The sequence below is a fragment of the Prionailurus bengalensis genome, chromosome X (assembly GCF_016509475.1).
Source record: "Prionailurus bengalensis isolate Pbe53 chromosome X, Fcat_Pben_1.1_paternal_pri, whole genome shotgun sequence".
NCBI classification, from domain to species: domain Eukaryota; kingdom Metazoa; phylum Chordata; class Mammalia; order Carnivora; family Felidae; genus Prionailurus; species Prionailurus bengalensis.
In genome coordinates, this window is record NC_057361.1 from 53,538,167 (window position 1) to 53,558,087 (window position 19,921).

General features: G+C 36.0%; 1 protein-coding gene across 1 annotated transcript in view; it reads right to left on the reverse strand.

Annotated features, from left to right (window-relative positions):
- VSIG4 (V-set and immunoglobulin domain containing 4) overlaps positions 1–19,921 on the reverse strand; it is a 45,555-nt gene that overhangs the window by 8,168 nt on the left and 17,466 nt on the right. The window contains exon 4 of the mRNA XM_043570331.1: positions 502–564. Coding sequence (XP_043426266.1) covers positions 502–564 — 63 coding nt within the window. The remainder of the gene's footprint in view (positions 1–501; positions 565–19,921) is intronic.

Sequence of the window (19,921 nt, forward strand, 5' to 3'; positions counted from 1 at the left end):
CCTCTCTTCCATCCAAGAACTATGAGGCAAAGGGTGGCTGAAAAGTTTGGGTACCTTCACTGGGAATTTATTCTGAGCTTTCCAGAATTCCTGGAAAGGAATTGACCACTGGTACTATGAGATGATGTATCTTAGTTTCTTACTGTTGGTGGTGGGAAGAGGCCCATGGAGGGTGGGCAACATATCCAAAGTCCCACAGAAAGTCAGATTAGGAGCAAAACAGAAGTCAGAGTTTTCTCTTTTCCAACATGAGTACTCTCTTTTCTTACTTTTGCCTCAGATGTTCTCACAAAGAAGAATATACATATTCATTATTCCACATCTTCACAACATTTTAATCATTTCTCCCTCTCTTTTATTTCCATTCTGTTATTGCTATGTTTTCTCTGAGGAACCCAGTAACCTCTTATTACAAATATAATGGCATTGAACCTTCTTCTTTGGTTTCCATGACATCATTTCAGACCTCTATTGCACCCACAGAACCATAGTAAAACTCACCTTTCAAGGGAGATTGCATTGTTGTAGGTGTCTCAGTCTTAGTCTTGAGTGACTTGGAAGAGTCTGCAAGGAAAAGGGAGACCAGTCAAGGGCCCTGGTACCCTTGAGTGAACAGTTGAATGCTCTGGAGAAATTAGTAAGTAATAAAGAAAGCTAAGTAAGAGAAAGTAAGTAAAGGTCAGTCAGGTCCATACCTGGACCTGTCTCAACACTTTTCTTATGATGCTGAAAAGTTGGGTGTTACCTGGTCATCCTTTACATCTTCCTAAGGCAAGCTTAAGCCAGGATTCATAGGCCTCTAATAAATGTGTAGCTATAGTCCTGAGCATCTTTCAACATTGATTAAAAAGACATATTTTGCTTTTAATAACTTATGAAATTTAGCTATCAATTTTCTTGAGAGAGATTTAGGAAGTATTACAAAGAAGGTGGCTATGGGTGATGTCAGTGGAAATGGTACAGTTATGACTTCTGGGTATTTACTTCTCTACAAAATCAATAAAATAACTGGCAAAGTTTTTAAAAATCAACTTTTTTTTTACAAACAAACAAACAAACAAACGAAAATCAACTGTTTTCCAAAATAAAAAATAAATAGCTAGAGGTTTGCATCAATCCAGGGAGCATTTTTAGGATAAAAACAGCTAAATGTTGTTAATAACAGCAATTGTGTGGCATTTTAACTTTTTCTAAAAACATTACTCCTCCTCAGGCCATTAGTAGCCTTGAGTTAGCAGAACAGTTTAGTTTCCAAGCAACTGTCATTATTTGACATTTGTGTCAGTTCTCTGACTCAAAACGCTTGTCTTTATTGATTTCTCCATGCTAAAATTCTCCCTTGGGAAAAGGGTATATGTGTCATACATCTGCTTGAAGCAATGGATAACAGTTGAGGGAAACAAGAGACTGACCAAAAAGTTTAAAAGGAAAAACTGAAGAATTAAATGTCAATAAGGGCTATGAAAATCTCTGACACATTCCTAAGAATCTAGAAGGAATGCACTTGCCAAGCATAGTGCTGTGTTCATGTTCAGGAAAGACATGAGAAGGTCATAAGTCCTTACCTCTGGCTAGCCTTGGGGCTCTGCATAAGCAGGGAGTGAAGGTTATGGCAGTTATAAGCTTCCTGGGTGAGTGTTAAGGACATATGTCTACAGGCAACAGAGCTCTTTAGAAAAGAGTGGGACATTTGTTTGTCTTAGGTATTTAAGGAATTCTCTATCCAATCATTTGCTAACTATCAAGCTAAACTAGTAGAGACTTTGTTGGCCATCCATGATAAAGAATACAAAAGACTATGCTGAATTAGTTCAGTAAAGTCACTAAACAAATAAACAGTACCTAAGACAACAAGCAATGCCAACATTTAGCCCTGGAGAAAGAGAGAGAGAATCAGCCTTCCAGAATAGCTACATTATATTGTTTAAAATATAAAAATATAAAAAACTGTTTAAAAAACAGTTTTCAACAAAAATATGAGATATTCAAAAAAATTAGAAAGTACAGCTCATAAACAGGTAAAAACTCAATGAATAGAAACTGTTTCTGACATAGTATAGGTATTAGACTTGCTAAACCAAGATTTTAAATAAATTATTTTAAATCTGTTCAAAAATTAAAAATTTCATGTCTGAAGACCTAAAAGAATGAAACTGATTCAAACCAAATAGAGAATATCAAAAGAGACATAAATAATAAAACAGGAGCCATCTACAAATGCTTCAGTTGAAATTTACAATAACCAAAAGAAAAAATCATTGGGAGAAAATTTTACTAGAGTTAATTAACGTGGCAAAAAAATCATTAAACTTGAAAAGATGACAATTGAAATTAGCCACAAAAACAGAAAATAGAATGAATGAGGAAAAGTGAGCAGTCCCTCAGAGACATGTGGGACACCATCAAGTGTACCAATGTACACATAATGAAAGTCCTAAAAAGAGAGAATGGAAAATTACAGATGGAATATTATTTTTAAAATAACTTTAAAAATCTCAATTTGATGAAAAGCATTATTCTTCAAATATAAGAAGCTCAATGAACCCCAGTAGGAAAAAAAATTTTTGAAAAAAAAATCTATAATTAGACACATAATCAAAAGCCAAAGCCAATGAAACAAGAGAGAAGGAAGTCATCATATATGAAATTCTAAATTTTCACTCATATGTAAAGTTTAAGAAACGAAAGAAATGAACATAGAGGAAGGGAGGGAAACATAAAATAAAACCAGTGAGGAAGGCAAACCATGAGAAACTCTTAAATACAGAGAACAAACTAAGGATTGATGGAGGGGCGGTGGGTGGGAAGATGGGCTAAATGTGTGATGGGTATTAAGGAGGGCACTAGTTGTGATGATCACTGGCTGTTATGTGTAAGTGATGAATCACAGGGTTCCACTCCTGAAACCAGTACTACACTGTATGTCAACTAATTTGAATTTAAAGAAATAAATTTTAAAAAATAACATGAATTTATGTAAAAAAAAAAGATTTATGGCTGATTTCTCAATGGAAACAATGGAAGCCATAAGACAGTGAGATAATATTCAAAGTACTAAAAAATGAATTTCAATCAAGAATTATATATTTAGCAAAACTGCAGTTTAACAACAAAGAAGAAATTAAAGTATTCCAAGATTAGCAATAACTGGGAGAGTTTGTCACCAGCAGATTTGTTGTATGAAGAATCCTATGGGTAGTCTTCAATTGGAAATAAAAGGACACTAGATAGTAACTTGGATCAACATGAAGAAATAAAACATCAAAAAATATAACTACATAAGTAAATATAAAGAAAGTATAAGTGTATTTTTTGTTTGTAACTCATTTTTTTCTATCTGATTTAAAAGACAACTACATAAAGCAATAATGTTAATGTGATTATAATGCATAAAGATGTAATCTTTTACAGTAATAGCATAAAGGAGGGTAAATTGAAAAATGAAATAATAACAGGATATATATAAAACAAATAACAAAAGGGCAGACACATTGTTTTGTAAACAATTACATTAAATATGAATAGATTAAATTATCACATTTAAAGGCAAAGACTGGTAGTGTGGATAGGAAAACATAATTATGTGGAATCTAAAAAAACAAAACACATAAACAAATAAACAAAAAGCATAATCATACCTATACATACAGAAAACAAACTGATGCTTGCCAGAGGGAATGGGGGTTAAGGGAAGGGGAAAATGCATGAAGGGGAGTAAGAGATACAGGCTTCCAATTATGGAATGAATAAGTCATGGGAATAAAAGGCACGACATAGGGAATATAGTCAATGATATGTAATAGCATTGTATGGTGACAAGTAGTAGCTACACTTGTTGTTAGCATAGCATAACATATAGAGATGTTACATCACTATGTTGTACATCTGAAACTAATGTAACATTGTTTGTCAACTGTACTCAAACCACAACAAAATTTAAAAAGACAACTTACATTAAAAAAGAAAACAATCTAACTGCATTGTATGTATATGTAGGATTCAAACACATAAATGTTTTGAAAGTATGGAAAAAGATATACCATGCAAACAGTAACTAAAATACAGCTGGAGTAGCTATACAAGTATTCAACAAAATAGACTTAAAGACAAAAACTGTTATTAGAGATAAAGAAAGACATTTTATAATTTTAAGAGTCAATCCATCAAGAAAACATTACAATTATAAACATAACTACTTCTAATAAAACAGCCCCAAAATACAAGAAGCAAAAACTGACAGAATTTTAGAGAGAAATAAACAATTCAACAATAATAGTTTGAGGCTTCAATACTGTAGTTTCAATTATGGATAGAAAAATTAGATGAAAGATCAGAAGAAAATTTAAGATTTGAACAACACTTCTTGAACAAGACTGTTAACTAAATGGCTCTAACTGACATATACAGAGCACTCCACACAACAGCAGAATATATGCGCTTCTGAAGTGCATATGGAACATTATCCAGAACAGACCATATGTTAGGCCACAAATTCAGGCTCAGTAAATTTGAAACAACTAAAACAATACAAACTATTTTCTCCAACCACAATGAAATTAAATTAGAAATAATTAACAGAAGAAAATTAGAGAAATTCACAAATATGTGGAAATTAAATGACACATTCCCAATTAACCAGTGGGTCAAAAGAAACTTATCAGGAAATAAGAAAATACTTTGAGATGATCAAAAATTAAAACACAACATATTGAAACTTATTGGAGGCAGTGAAAGTAGTACTCAAAGAAAAATTAATAACTATAAATACCTACTTCAGAAAATAAGGAAGCTCTCAAGCCAATAATCTAATCTTCCACCTTAAAATGAAAACTAGAAAGAGAAAAGCAAATTAAACAGAGAACAAAGAGAAGGAAGAAAATACTTAGCAGAAATAAATGAAATAGTAAGTGGAAATTAATAGAGAAAATCAACAAACCCAAAATTTGGTTATTAAAGAAAATCAACAAAATTGACAAACCTTTGGCTAGACCAACCTGGGAAAAAGAAAGAAAACTCAAATTGTTAAAATATTTAATATATTTAATAAAAAGAGGACCTTACTACTAACTTTGTAGAAATAAAAATAATTCTAAGGGAATACTATGAATAACTGTAAGACAATGAATTAGTTAAGATGTAAGAGAAATTCCTAGAAATTTACAAACTATTAAAACTGACAAAAGAAGAGATAGAAAACTCGAATAGGTAGAAATTTAACAAGTAAAAAGATTGGATCTCTAATTCAATACCTTCCCACAAAGTAAAGGTTAGGCCCAGATGGCTTCAATGATGAATTCTACAAAAAGTTTAAAGAAAAATTAATGCCTATTCTTCACCAATTCTTTCTAAAACCAGGAAGGTAACTCTTCCCAACTTCATATATGAGACCAGTATTACCCTGATACAAAAGCAGATAAAGACATCAAAAGAAAAGAAAACAAACAAACAAACAAAAAAAACACTATGCATTATGAATATAAATGTAAAACTACTTAATAAAATACAAGCATATAAAATCCAGAAGCATATTAAAAAGATTATGTACCATGACCATTAGGGTTTATCCCAGGAATGCAGGATTGATTCAACATACGAGAAATGAATCAATGCAATACACTCTATTAATAGAAAAGACACAGAAAATGCACTTGATGTAATCCAACACTCTTTAATTATAAAAAAAAACAAAAAAACATTAAGCAAACTAGGAATAGAGGCAATTTTCTCAGCCTGATAAAAGTATTTATATAAAACACACATGGGGCACCTAGGTGTCTCAATCAGTTGAGCATCTGACTTAAACTCAGGTTATGATCTCGCAGTTCGAGTTTGAGCCGCGCATGGGTTTTGCTGCTGTCAGAGAAAAGCCCACTTCAGAACCTCTCTCCCCCTCTCCCTGTCCTTCCCCTGCTCACACTCTTTCTGAAAAATAAGAAAACATTAAAAAAAACACATACAGCAAACATTGTACTTAATGGTAAAAGACTGAAAGCTTTTCTTATAAGATCAAAAACAAGACAATTATGTCCACTCTCACCATGCTTATTTACCATTGTACTGAGGTATTAACCAAGGAAATTGTGCAATAAAAAAATAAAACACATCAATATTGGAAAGAAAGACTACATGTCATTTGCAAATGTCTTCCCCCATTCTGTCAATTGCCTTTTAGTTTTGCTGATTGCTTCCTTCGCTGTGCAGAAGCTTTTTATTTTGATGAGGTCCCAGTAGTTCATTTTTGTTTTTGTTTCCCTTGCTTCTGGAGACGTGTTGAGTAAGAACTTGCTGTGGCCATGATCAAAGAGGTATTTGCCTGCTTTCTCCTTGAGGATTTTGATGGTTTCCTGTCTTACATTTAGGTCTTTAATCCAGTTTGAGTTCATTTTTGTGTATGGTGTAAGAAAGTGGTCCAGGTTCATTCTTCTGCATGTCCCTGTCCAGTTTTCCCAGCACCACTTGCTGAAGAGACTGTCTTTATTCCATTGGATATTCTTTCTTGCTTTGTCAAATATTAGTTGGCCATACGTTTTTGTGCCCATTTCTGGGTTCTCTATTCTGTTCCATTGATCTGAGTATCTGTTCTTGTGCCAGTACCATACTGTCTTGATGATTACAGCTTTGTAGTATAGCTTGAAGTCTGCGATTGTGATGCCTCCTGCTTTGGTTTTCTTTTTCAAGATTGCTTTGGCTATTCTGGGACTTTTCTGGCTCCATACACATTTTAAGATTATTTGTTCTAGGTCTGTGAAGAATGCTTGTGTTATTTTGATAGGGATTGCATTGAATATGTAGATTGCTTTGGGTAGTATTGACATTTTAACGATATTTGTTCTTCCTATCCAGGAGCATGGAATATTTTCCCCTTTTTGTGTGTGTCTTCTTCAATTTCTTTCATAAGCTTTATATCATTTTCAGTGTATGGTTTTTCACCTCTTTGGTAAGATTTATTCCTAGGTATTTTATGGTTTTTGGTGCAATTGTAAATGGGATCGATTCCTTGATTTCTCTTTCTATTGATTCATTGTTATAGAAATTCAACAGATTTCTGTGCATTGATTTTTATACCCTGACATTTTACTGAATTCATGAATCAGTTCTGGCAGTTTTTTTGTGGAATCTTTTGGGTTTTCCATGTAGAGTATCATGTCATGTGTGAAGAGTGAAAGTTTGACCTCCTCCAGGCTGATTTGGATTCCTTTTATTTCTTTGTGTTGTCTGATTACAGAGGCTAAGTCTTCCAATACTATGTTGAATAACAGTGGCGAGAATGGACATCCCTGTCTTGTTCCTGACCTTAGGGGGAAAGATGTCAGTTTTTCCCCATTGAGGATAATATTAGTGTTGGGTCGTTCATATATGGCTTTTATGATCTGCAGGTATGCTCCTTCTATCCATACTTTCTTGAGGGTTTTTATCAAAAAGGATGCTGTATTTTGTCAAATGCTTTCTCTGCATCTTTTGAGAGCATCACATGGTTCTTGTCCTTTCTTTTATTGATGTGATGAATCACATTAATTGTTTTGTGGATATTGAACCAGCCCTGCATCCCAGGTACAAATCCCACGTGGTTGTGGTGAATAATTTTTTTAATGTATTGTTGGATCCTGTTGGCTAATGTCTTGTTGAAGATTTTTGCATCCATGTTCATCAGGAAAATTGGTCTAAAGTTCTTCTTTTTACAGTGGTCTCTGGTTTTAGAATCAAGGTAATGCTGGCTTCATAGAAACAGTTTGGAAGTTTTCCTTCCATTTCTATTTTTTTGGAACAGCTTCAAGAGAATAGGTGTGAACTCTTCCAGAAATGTTTGGTAAAATTCCCCTGGAAAGCCATCTTGCCCTGGACTCTTGTTTTTTGGCAGATTTTTGATTACTAATTTGATTTCCTTACTGGTTATGGGTCTGTTCAATTTTTATATTTCTTCCTGTTTCAGTTTTGATAGTGTATACATTTCTAGGAATTTTTCCATTTCTTCCAGATTACCCATTTTTATTGGCATATTCTTGCTCGTAATATTCCCTGTTTATTGTTTTTTTTTTTTCCTGTTGTGTTGGTTGTGACCTCTCCTCTTACATTCTTGATTTTATTTATTTGGGTCTTTTCCTTTTTTTTTTCTTTTTGATCAAACTGGCTAGTAGCTTATCAGTTTTGTTAATTCTTTGAAAGAACCAGCTTTTGGTTTCATTGAACTGTTATACAGTTATTTTGGTTTTAATGGAATTAAGTTCTGTTCTAATATTTATTTCCTGTCTTCTGCTGGTTTTGGGTTTTGTTTGCTGTTCTTTTCCTAGCTCCTTAAGGCGCAACGTTAGGTGGTGTATCTGAGATCTTTGTTTCCTCTTTAGGAAGGCCTGGACTGCTATATAGTGTCTTCTTATGAACGCCTTTGCTGCATCCCAAAGGTTTTGGGTTGTGGTGTTATCATTTTCATTGACTTCCATGTACTTTTTAATTTCCTCTTTAACTGCTTGTTTAGCCCATTCATTCTTTAGTAGGATGTTCTTCAGTCTCCAAGTATTTGTTACCTTTCCAAATTTTTTCTTGTGGTTGATTTCAAGTTTCATAGCATTATGGTCTGAAAATATGCACGGTATGATCTTGATCTTTTTGTACTTACTTAGGGCTAATAATTTTTTTAATGTATGGTTGGATCCAAGTTGGCTAATATCTTGTTGAGGATTTTTGCATCTATATTCAACAGGGAAATTGGTGTATAGTTCTTCTTTTTAGTGGGATCTTTGTGTGGGAGTTGCAGGAGGGAAGCAATAAAGGAAAAGACTTCAAAAGGAAAGGGCTGGAGAAGGTACAAGGCCTTAGGACATTTTTACACAGCTGAATGTGGCTGCAGCTTGTAAGGAACCCTAGAGCCATTAACATTGCCCAGGGCTGGATTCTCCTTCACACCTGACCCTTATTATAGCTAGAGAAACCAGTGAACTCGAAATTCAACCTTGAAAAGCAAAACAATTAGATCGATTAACACACTCAGTTGACTTTATGCACATAGTCTTTAGCAATTATCGTAATAAAAAGAAGCTTCATTCTGGAGTTGGGCCTCATTCTGACTCGAGTATGAGGACCTTCACTTAACTGAACTTTGCGGACTCATCTTTTGTGACTCCAGCTATATTCCCTGCAACAATTGGCCTAGTCAGCAGGTTAAGGCAGTCTTCCAGACTACTTTGGTTTACAGTCGCAGAGGATTAAAGCGGAGCTGTAGGACAGGTAAGTCCCGGCTCTGGGAGAGTGAAGTATGGGAAACTCACTGTCTCATGATCATGAAGCTTACTCTAAATTACTTCGTACTTTATTGCGAAGTTCTGGAGTAAAAGTGAAAAGAGGAACTTTTGATGAGTTCTGGTACTTGGTTAAAAAACATTGCTATTGGTTTAACCATTCTGGAAAAAATCTTTTACACCTTAAACAATGGAGATTAATTATGAAATCGCTTAGACGTGCTCATCAAAATGGAGATATCATTTCTTTAAAAGTTTGGTCTTTATGCTCTTTAAGATGGCTTTACAGCCTTTACAGTCCGACTCAGAACAAAATATAAGTTCACCTAAATTAAAAATTCATCAAGAAGAAGATGATGAGTCAGATTTTACATCTGATAGTTTTGAGGATGGAGGATGAGTCTTCCTCTGAAGAAATCAAAGCTATAGCGCCTGAGGAAGATACTTTACCAGAATGGCCTCTGCCACCACCCACAAATGATAACTTGGAGGATAGTGCCTCCCCTTATAATAAAGTATACCCCCCAGCTCCTTTACCTAAAAATACAAAAATTCCTACTCATGTTAAACGAAAGACTGCCTATCCAGTCACTTCCAATCCTTTTTCTAATGATCAGCCTCACATAATAGTTCTTTCCAAGGGATATGGGGGCCCTATAATTACACCTCTGATGTGAGGGTTGATAAAGGCTAAGGAGGAAGGAGATTTAGAATTGATACAACCGGTACCAGAAATATTTCCGGTTACTCTGAATGCTTTTCCACCAAATGCACAATATCCTAATGGAAACTATAATGCTATAATACTCTCAGATCCCTGTAAAAATTTTGAAAGATCTTAAAATGGCTTGTGTCCAATACGGCACTAACTCTTTATGTGCAGGGCTTACTTTCAGCATTTTCTGATACCAAACGCTTGATTCCTAAAGATTGGGAAATGTTGGCTAGAACTGTTTTATCCCGTGCTGAATATTTATGACTTATGACTTGGTGGGAAGATCAGACTAAGATTCAAGAGGAAAGAAACATTCATGATAATATTCCTATTGACAAGGAACAACTTTTTGGACAAGGAGAATATTCTCAACTAAGATATCAATGTGGTATGAGTGATCAAGCAATACAACAAGTACAGAATTGCTGTAAGATGGCTTGGCAAAGTACAGCTACTCTAGGGGAACTTACCCCCTCATTTGTAAATGTTAAACAGGGAAATACTGAACCTTATGTTGACTTTGTAGCAAGATCAAGAGATGTTTTGGCTAAAACAATTCCTCAGGCAGGCCTAAGAGATTTGTTGGTTCCTATTGTGGCTTATGTAATGCTAATTCAGAATGCCAGCCAGCTCTTCATCCTATAAGAGTGGCTGCTGGGTCCATGGCTGACTATGTGAAAGCATGTGCTGATACTGGTACCCCACTTTACAATATGAACCCCTTTGCTGCCACTATAAGACAGACAGGCCCTTTTAAAACTAACACCAAATGGTTTGGTTGTGGAAAAATTGGCCATATGAAAAAAGACTGTTGAAAAATAAAGGACAAATTAAAAAAAAACAAGCATAATGTTAATAATACCAGTACTGATAATCTATCTAAATTAATGTCTCCAACTGTTTTATGCCCTCGTTGTAAAAAAGGATATCATTGGGCCAATCAGTGCCATTCCAAATATCACAAAGATGGGCATCCTCTTCCATCTCTTAATATTGATCAAAATCAGGGAAACTTCTCACAGGGCCTAGCTCAGGGCCCAACAAACAAAATGAGCTTTTATCCAGCCAGCAATGGGTCTCAACACCACAACATCGACAGGTCACAGACCTCTGTCATGCAACAACTGGGAGTCCTGCCTTAGATCTCCCTGCTATAGACCCAGCCTTCTTTAGGTGTCGTTAAAGTTAGAACAGGAATTTATGGGCCTTTGGAAAAGGCACAGTAGGCCTTATTTTTGGGCAGAGTAGTCTTACACTTAAAGGTATTCATGTGCATCCTGGTGTTATTGACTGTGATTAGGAAAATGAAATTCAAGTTATGATATCGGCCGATAACCCTTATAATATTCAACCAGGAGATAAAATTGCTCAATTACTTTTTCTTCTTTATATAGAGGGCCAAAGCAATCCTGTTATCAGAACTGGAGGTTTTTGCAGTACCGGAAAACAATTATATTGGCAAACATTTTTGAAAGATTTTCACTCCAAAATACATCTTAAAATTAATAATAAACCTTTTATAGGATTAGGAGACACTGGAGCTGACGTTACCATCATATCTGAAAAGTTTTGGCCTTCATCTTGGCCTGTTGAAAATGTACCTGTAATTTTTACAGGACTTGGCTCCTTAGGGGGAATAGAAAGAGTCAACAGATTATGAGATGTGAAGGACCCGAGGATCAGATAGCAACTCTTAAACCCTATGTGGTTAACATTGCCATTAATCTGTAGGGTAGAGATATACTTCAACAATGGGGTGCATATATTAATATCCCATCTGTATTTTTTTTCAACGTTTTTTTATTTATTTTTGGGACAGAGAGAGACAGAGCATAACGGGGGAGGGGCAGAGAGAGAGGGAGACACAGAATCAGAAACAGGCTCCAGGCCCTGAGCCATCAGCCCAGAGCCTGACGCGGGGCTCGAACTCACGGACCGCGAGATCGTGACCTGGCTGAAGTCCGACGCTTAACCGACTGCGCCACCCAGGCGCCCCTCCCATCTGTATTTACTCAAAGTAAAAATATAATGTGTGCCATGGGATATGACCCACTGAAGGGATTATATATAAATCAACAAGGCATTAAAACACCCCTCAATATTTTCCCCAAACATAAAGCCACAAGTCTAGGATATCCAAATTTATCCTAGTGGCCACTGCCAGAGAACAAAAAATGTGTGCTGCCTTTAAGATGGCTTATTGATGAGCCATTTATGCGCCATATCTTATTGATATGGATAGAGCAGTGGCTGCTTTCTCAAGAAAAACTGGCAGCTTTAAAATTTTTAGTTTCTGAACAATTAGAAGCGGGACATATTGAACCTTCAACTAGTCCCTGGAATTCTCCGGTTTTTGTCATAAAAAAGAAATCTGGAAAATGGAGAATGCTGACTGATCTCCGACCCATAAATAAAATCAAACAATCTATGGGGGCTCTACAGCCTTGCCTTCTGACACCTGCTGCTATCCCTCGAGACTGGAAAATTATAATTATTGATCTTAAGGATTGTTTTTTCTCCATTACCTTAAACCCTAAAGATTCGGAAAGATTTGCATTCTCCATTCCTGTAATTAATCATGAGAAGCCCAAAAACAGATTTCAATGGAAAGTTTTACCTCAAGGAATGTTAAATAGTCCTGTTCTTTGTCAGCTTTTTGTTGCAGACCCTCTCTGATATTTATTATCTGTTTCCTCATGCTCAGATCATTCATTACATGGATGACAGCCTATTAGCGTTACTGGAACATGATTTACATGCACTCTTTTTAGCAGCTCAGGCAACCCTCTCAGAAGATGGCCTCATTATTACAGAAGACAAAGTTCAATTTGAAGGTCCCTTATTCTATTTAGGTCAAAAATTAGTACAAAATTCAATAATGCCTCAAAATGTTCAAATTCGTAGAGATACCTTGCATACTTTGAATGATTTCCAGAAGTTATTAGGAGACATTAACTGGTTAAGTCCTACTCTAGGTATACCTACTTATCAACTGACTCATCTTTTTGATGTACTTAAAGGGAATTCCAATTTAAATAGCTCTAGAAAATTAACTCTGGAAGCATCCCAAGAATTACAATGGAATGAACAAAAAATTGCTTCCAGTCAGCTTACTCAAGTTGACCCCTCGCTACCTGTTTCCTTGTTAATTTTACCATCACCTCATTCTCCTACAGGAGTACTTTGGCAGGCTAATGGAATCATAGAATGGATATTTCTTTCCAACAAAGCCTTTAAAAAATTACCTACATATTTAGACAAAATAGGAATGTTGATTTTTAAGGGTCGGGAGAGACTTAAGGAAATAACAGCCCAAGACCCTGAGACAATTATAGTACTTCTGTCTCATGCACAAATATCCATGGCCTATCAGCAATGCATTTCATGGGCAACTTGGAGTTCCAGATAATATAGGTCACATAGACATCCATTATCCTAAATCCAAGTTAATTGAATTTATCAAAACCACCTCCTTTATCATGCCTCGAATTGTACAAGCAGTACATGTAAATGGACCTAATTATTTTACAGATGCCAACAAATCCAGTTATTCTGCATATTATGGTCCTACTTCTAAATGTGTAAAATCCCCAAATGCCTCAGTACAAAAGGCTGAACTCGCTGCCATATTTCTATTACTTAAGGATGTTTCCTCCTCCATCAATATCTTAACGGATTCAACCTATTCTAAACAAATGATTGAAAATCTGGTGGGAGGGAGGGGAAAGTGGGTGATGGACATTGAGGAGGGCACCTGTTGGGATGAGCACTGGATGTTATATGGAAACCAACTTGACAATTAATTTCATACTAAAAGAAATTTTGGAAACCATTAATATTTATTCAGATGGCTCAGAATTGTCTGACTTATTTTTTCAAGTCCAACATTGTCTCCAACACCAATCCCATCCTATATACATTACTCACATAGGATCTCATTCTGGCCTCCCTGGCCGCTTGGCAGAAGGAAACGCTACAGCGGATTCCTTATTGGCAGCTCCTGTTATTACAGCACAAGATTTTCACATTATGACTCATCTTAATGCTAAAGGCTTAAGTAAATGCTTTTCTATTTCCCTTAAACAAGCCAGAGAAATTATCACACTGCCCCACTTGTGGGCCCATTGTTATTCCTCCGTACTCTTAGGGGGTTAATCCCAGAGGTCAACAACCTAATGATTTATGGCAAATGGATGTTACTCATGTTGCACAATTTGGTTGCCTTGCATATATACATATATCAATAAACACATATTCTGGTTTTATATGGGCTACACCTTTGTCAGGAGAAGAAACGGCCCATGTTATTCAGCACCTTTTAGAAGCATTTGCCATGATGGGACTCCCCCAGAATCTTTAAACTGACAATGGCCCCGCTTTTGCTTCTCACACTCTTCTTATATTTTGCCAAAAATGGGGCATTCATCATACTACAGGCATTCCTGTAGTCAAGCTATTATTGAACATGCTAATCGTACATTAAAAACCATGTGACAAAAACAAAAACAGGGGATATGGCCTTGAATCCAAAGGATCAATTAATGAAAACATTATTTACACTTATTTTTTTTGATTTAAGAGGTGAACACGAGCTCACCGCAGCTGAAAAACATCACAAAGTCTCTAATACCAGACCCCTTTCACAACCAATATTTTGGAAAAATGATAATAACCAATGGTGCCCTGGGTATGTTAAATTGTGGGGTCAAGGATTTGCTCTTGTGTCCACAGATAACGGGTATATCTGGCTCCCAGCCTGGCAATTAAAAGCACGATATGAACAGATGGGTGAAAAGAAAGAGTTGACGATTTTCGACCACTGAAGAAAGATACGGAAGAATTAAGCCTGGAATGAAAGATAAAAAGAAGAACCAAAAAAAAAAAAAAACAATGAAAGCCAAACCTCCAACATGGGGACAGATGAAGAAGATGACTCTAGAAGCAGAACAGATCCTCCAAAAAAGAGGAACACCTAAGACTTCTACTACTCTGTTTATTGCCATGATGTCGGTTCTTACTTTAACCATGAATACTAAAGAGAATCACACATATTGGGCTTATATTCCAAATCCACCTCTTAATAGATTAATTACATGGGATGATCCCTCTTTCCCAGTTTATGTAAATGATTCAGTCTCATTGCCTGGACCTTATGATAATAGAGGTCCATTTAAACCAGAAGAAGGAAAAATAATCCCTGAATATTCTGTAGGTGCAGATGGGCCACCTATATGCTTTGGAACAGGTGAACACTGTGTTATATTTCATTCACAGGCATGGATAGCAAAAATACCCAATGGGACTAATGTCTCTATATTGTACTTACTACAGGTGTCTCCATGAGAAGTCAATGAATTATATACAATTACCCTCCTAAATTGCCTTGATGTCAATTAAGAAAGATTATAAATCCTGAGGAATGGGTTAATTGGGAGCTCTGTAGAGGAGAGGTTGGTAGAGTTCTTCTTAACACTTCCAAAGGAAGCGTCATTATCTGGGCCTCTGTAGGCTCTGCTCAGATCAAACACTCCAAAAGAGAGCTCTGATGGCTTCAATATCAAGACGACATCATTTTAGATGTAACATCTGAACCCATTGTATGGCATGAAGGAGGGATGACTTCCCCCAGCCCACGTTTAACTGATTGGCCAGTTCATTGAGAACTTTGGAAGATTGGCACTGGATTATTAGGCATGGCCACGTGGAAAGGCCACTTAATGAATACTTCAAATAAATTATCCATCTCTCTTAGATTAAATGAGACTCATAAAATTCAAGCATGTATCAGACTTCCTTTTCTGTTTATATTAGGCATGCCTCATTAGGCCCTTGATAACAATCTTCTGACTTGCCATAATTGTTGTTGTTGTTGTTGTTTTTTTTTAATTTTTTTTTCAACGTTTATTTATTTTGGGGACAGAGAGAGACAGAGCATGAACGGGGGAGGGGCAGAGAGAGAGGGAGACACAGAATCGGAAACAGGCTCCAGGCTCTGAGCCATCAGCCCAGAGCCCGACGCGGGGCTCGAACTCACGGACCGCGAGATGGTGACCTGGCTGAAGTCGGACGCTTAACCGACTGCGCCACCCAGGCGCCCCTAATTGTTGTTTTTATACTTGTCTTAATTCTACTATTTCTTTTAATCAGTATAAAAAAATCTTATATATCCTTAAGGCACGTAATGGGATTTGGATGCCTGTAATTATGGATCGGTCTTGGCCACATTCCCCTGAAATGTATCTCATAGATGAAATATTTAAAAAGTATCTTACACTGCACCCCATGTTTTTTGTAGCTTTACTGGTAACCACTCTACTTGGGATTATAGCTATTACAGCTACAGCAACAACAGCCAGTTTTGCACTGCATCAGACTGTACAAACCACCCACTTTGTACAAAGATTCAGAAAGGCTGTGTAACAACCAACGGCTGATTGATAGCCGAATAGAGAGCCAATCATATGACTTGCAACAAGCTGTACTTTTTCTAGATCAATTGATTAGTTTACAACAACAGATAAAGCTTCAATGTGATTGGAACCTTTTGTGTCACCCCCCACATATATAATCAATCTACAATATCATGGGACCTGGTGCATCAACACCTTCTTTTTTAAATTTTTTTAATGTTCATTTATTTTTGAGACAGAGACAGAGCATGGACAGGGGAGGGGCAGAGAGAGAGGTAGACACAGAATCTGAAACAGGCTATAGGCTCTGAGCTGTCAGCACAGAGCCTAACGCGGGGCTTGAACCCACAAACTGTGAGATCATGACCTGAGCCGAAGTTGGATGTTTAATCGACTGAGCCACCCAGGTGCCCTGCATCGGCACCTTCTTAATCAAGGTACACCTCTGCTGATATAGTTCAATTACAAAAGGACATCTATGAAACATTCAAAAATAAACTTGAGATGATTTGAGGTGTTCCTTCTCTATCTGAGATAACTAATCGAATCTCAGAATTTAATCCAATGAATTATATAAAACCCTTAATCTTTTCTGCGACTGTTAGTTTTATATTAATCTTTGTCTAATTACTTTGCATATACCTAATGTGGAGAATAGGACAGCAATGAAGCCAAAAATATGCCTCACAAGCCTCTGTCTTTGCCCTCCAGCTTTGCCAAATGAAAGAAAAAGGGGGAGATGTAGGAGATGCAGGAGAGAAGCATCAAACTGAAAACTACAAGACATTGTTGAATGAAGTTTCAAATAACTGGAAAGACGTCTCATGTTCATGGATTGAAAAATTTAATATTATTAAGATGGCAATACTGTCAAAATCTGTAGAATAAATTCAATCACTATAAAAATCTCAATGACCTATTTGCAGAAATGGAAAAGCTGATCCTATATGGATCAATATAACTCCAGATGGAATTGCCATGGATCCTAAATAACCAAAACAATCTTGAAAAAGATAAACAAAATTGGAAAACTCACCAATTTAAAAACTTTCTACATTCTTTCTCATTTCCAAGTATTGCATTGTATATAGTTGTAGCAACGTGGATGGAACTGGAGGGCATTATGCTAAGTGAAATAAGTCAGGCAGAGAGAGACAGATACCATACGTTTTCACTCATATGTGGATCCTGAGAAACTTAACAGAGAACCATGGGTGAGGGGAAGGGGGAAAAAAGTTACAGACAGGGAGGGAGGCAAACCATAAAAGACCCTTAAATACTGAAAACAAACTGAGGGTTGATGGGGGGTGGGGGAGAGGGGAAAGTGGGTGATGGGCATTGAGGAGGGCACCTCTTGGGATGAGCACTGGGTGTTGTATGGAAACCAATTTGACAATAAATTATATTTAATATAAAAAATAAAAACTTACCACAAAGCTATAGAAATCAAAACTGTGGTACTTGTATCAATATATTGATCATGTAATACAATTGAGAGACATAAATAAATTTTTATATTTTTGGTCATTGATATTTGACAGGACTGCTAAGACCATTCAGTGGGCAAGCATAGTTTCTTCAACTAATAATGCTGGGACAACCAGAGAATACAATAATGAGCTTGGTCCCTCTATCTCCTGCTATATATAAAAATTAATTCTAAATAGATCAGAGATCTAAACATATGAGATATAACTTTAAAACTCTGAAAAGAAAGCATAGGAGTAAATATCTGTGTCCTTGTGTTGGTAGTGGATCCTTAGATATGACACCAAAAGCATAAGCATCAAAAGAAAAAAAAATAATAAGTTAGACTTCATCAAAATTAAAAACTTTTGTGTATCAAAGGACTCTATCAAGAAAGTGAAATTCAACCTATAGAATGAGATAAAATATTTGCAAACAATATATCTGAAAATAATCTAGCATTAAGAATATACGAAACAGGGGCGCCTGGGTGGCGCAGTCGGTTAAGCATCCGACTTCAGCCAGGTCACAATCTCGCGGTCTGTGAGTTCGACCCCCACGTCAGGCTCTGGGCTGATGGCTCAGAGCCTGGAGCCTGTTTCCGATTCTGTGTCTCCCTCTCTCTCTGCCCCTCACCCGTTCATGCTCTGTCTCTCTCTGTCCCAAAAAATAAATAAATGTTAAAAAAAAAAAGAATATACGAAACAATATTACAACTCAACAATTACAAAGGCAAACAATCAAATTTTGAAATGTGCACAATTACATTTATAAAATTAGACATGGGGATACAATGCACAACATGGGAAATACAGTCAATAATATGTAATAATACATAACAACTTTGTATGGTAAATGATGGTAGCTAGACTATACATGGTGATCACTTCATAATGTTTATGAATGTTGAATCACCACATTGTACACCTGAAACTAATATATTATTGTATACTTCAATAAACTACACTTCAATAAAAAATAATGTGCAAAATATTTGAATAATCTATCCTCCAAAGAAGGCATACAAAGGGCCAATAAGCACATGAAAAGATAGTCAACATCATTAGTCACTAGGGACATGCAAAGTGTAACAAGGTGATACTACTTCATACCCACTTAGTTTGTTATAATTTAATAACTAAAATGCAAAATAAGTTGATGAAAAATGAGGAGAAATTGCAACCCTCATACACTGCTGATGAGAATGTAAAATAGTACAGCCACTTTGGAAAAGAGTTCAGGAGTTATTCAAAAATATATGTATAGAGTGACTATATGACCCAGAAATTCCATTCCTACTCATATACTTAAGCGAATTGAAATGAAATTCAAATGAAGACATGTACATGATTGCTACTAGTAGCATTATTCATAATAACAAAAAAGTAGAAACAACCCAAGTTCCCATCAATTGACAAGTGAATGATAACATGCGTTATATCCATGCAATGGAATAATATTTGGCAATAAAAAGAATGAACATCTAATACATGCTACACCATGGATGAACTTTGAAAATATCATGCTAAGTAAAAGAAACCAGACACAAAATGTCACATATTGCATGGTTCAATTAATATGAAATACCCAGAATAGATAAGTATTCTAAGGTAAGTAAACAGAAAGTAGATTAGTGATTTCTAGGGGTTGGAGGAATGGAGGATGAGAGTGATTACTTAAAGAACATGGTGGTTCCTTTTGGAGTGTTTAAAATGCTCTTGAATTGGATAATGGTGATGAGTGTGCAACAATCTGAACCACTGAATCATATTCATTTAAATGTTGAATTTTATAGTATGCAAAGTATATCTCATTGACAAAAAGATGTCAATGGAGGTGGATAGAATTTCTTTAGACTAAGAAGAAGGAAGAAAATTGCAGGTAGGAAGAACAGCACTTTATGTTACAGGTGTGGAAAGATAAGTCTGGATAGGTTGTCTGGGAACAGACTAAGGGAGTTTAGGCTTTGTTTTTTGTAGAAGTGTCCATGTGGAGCAACAGAAAGTTTCTGAGGAAGGAATAAACATTGCCCAATCTAAATTTTGCAAAAATAATTCTGACAACAGTGTGGTGAGGTTTTTGAAGGTGAAGGAGTG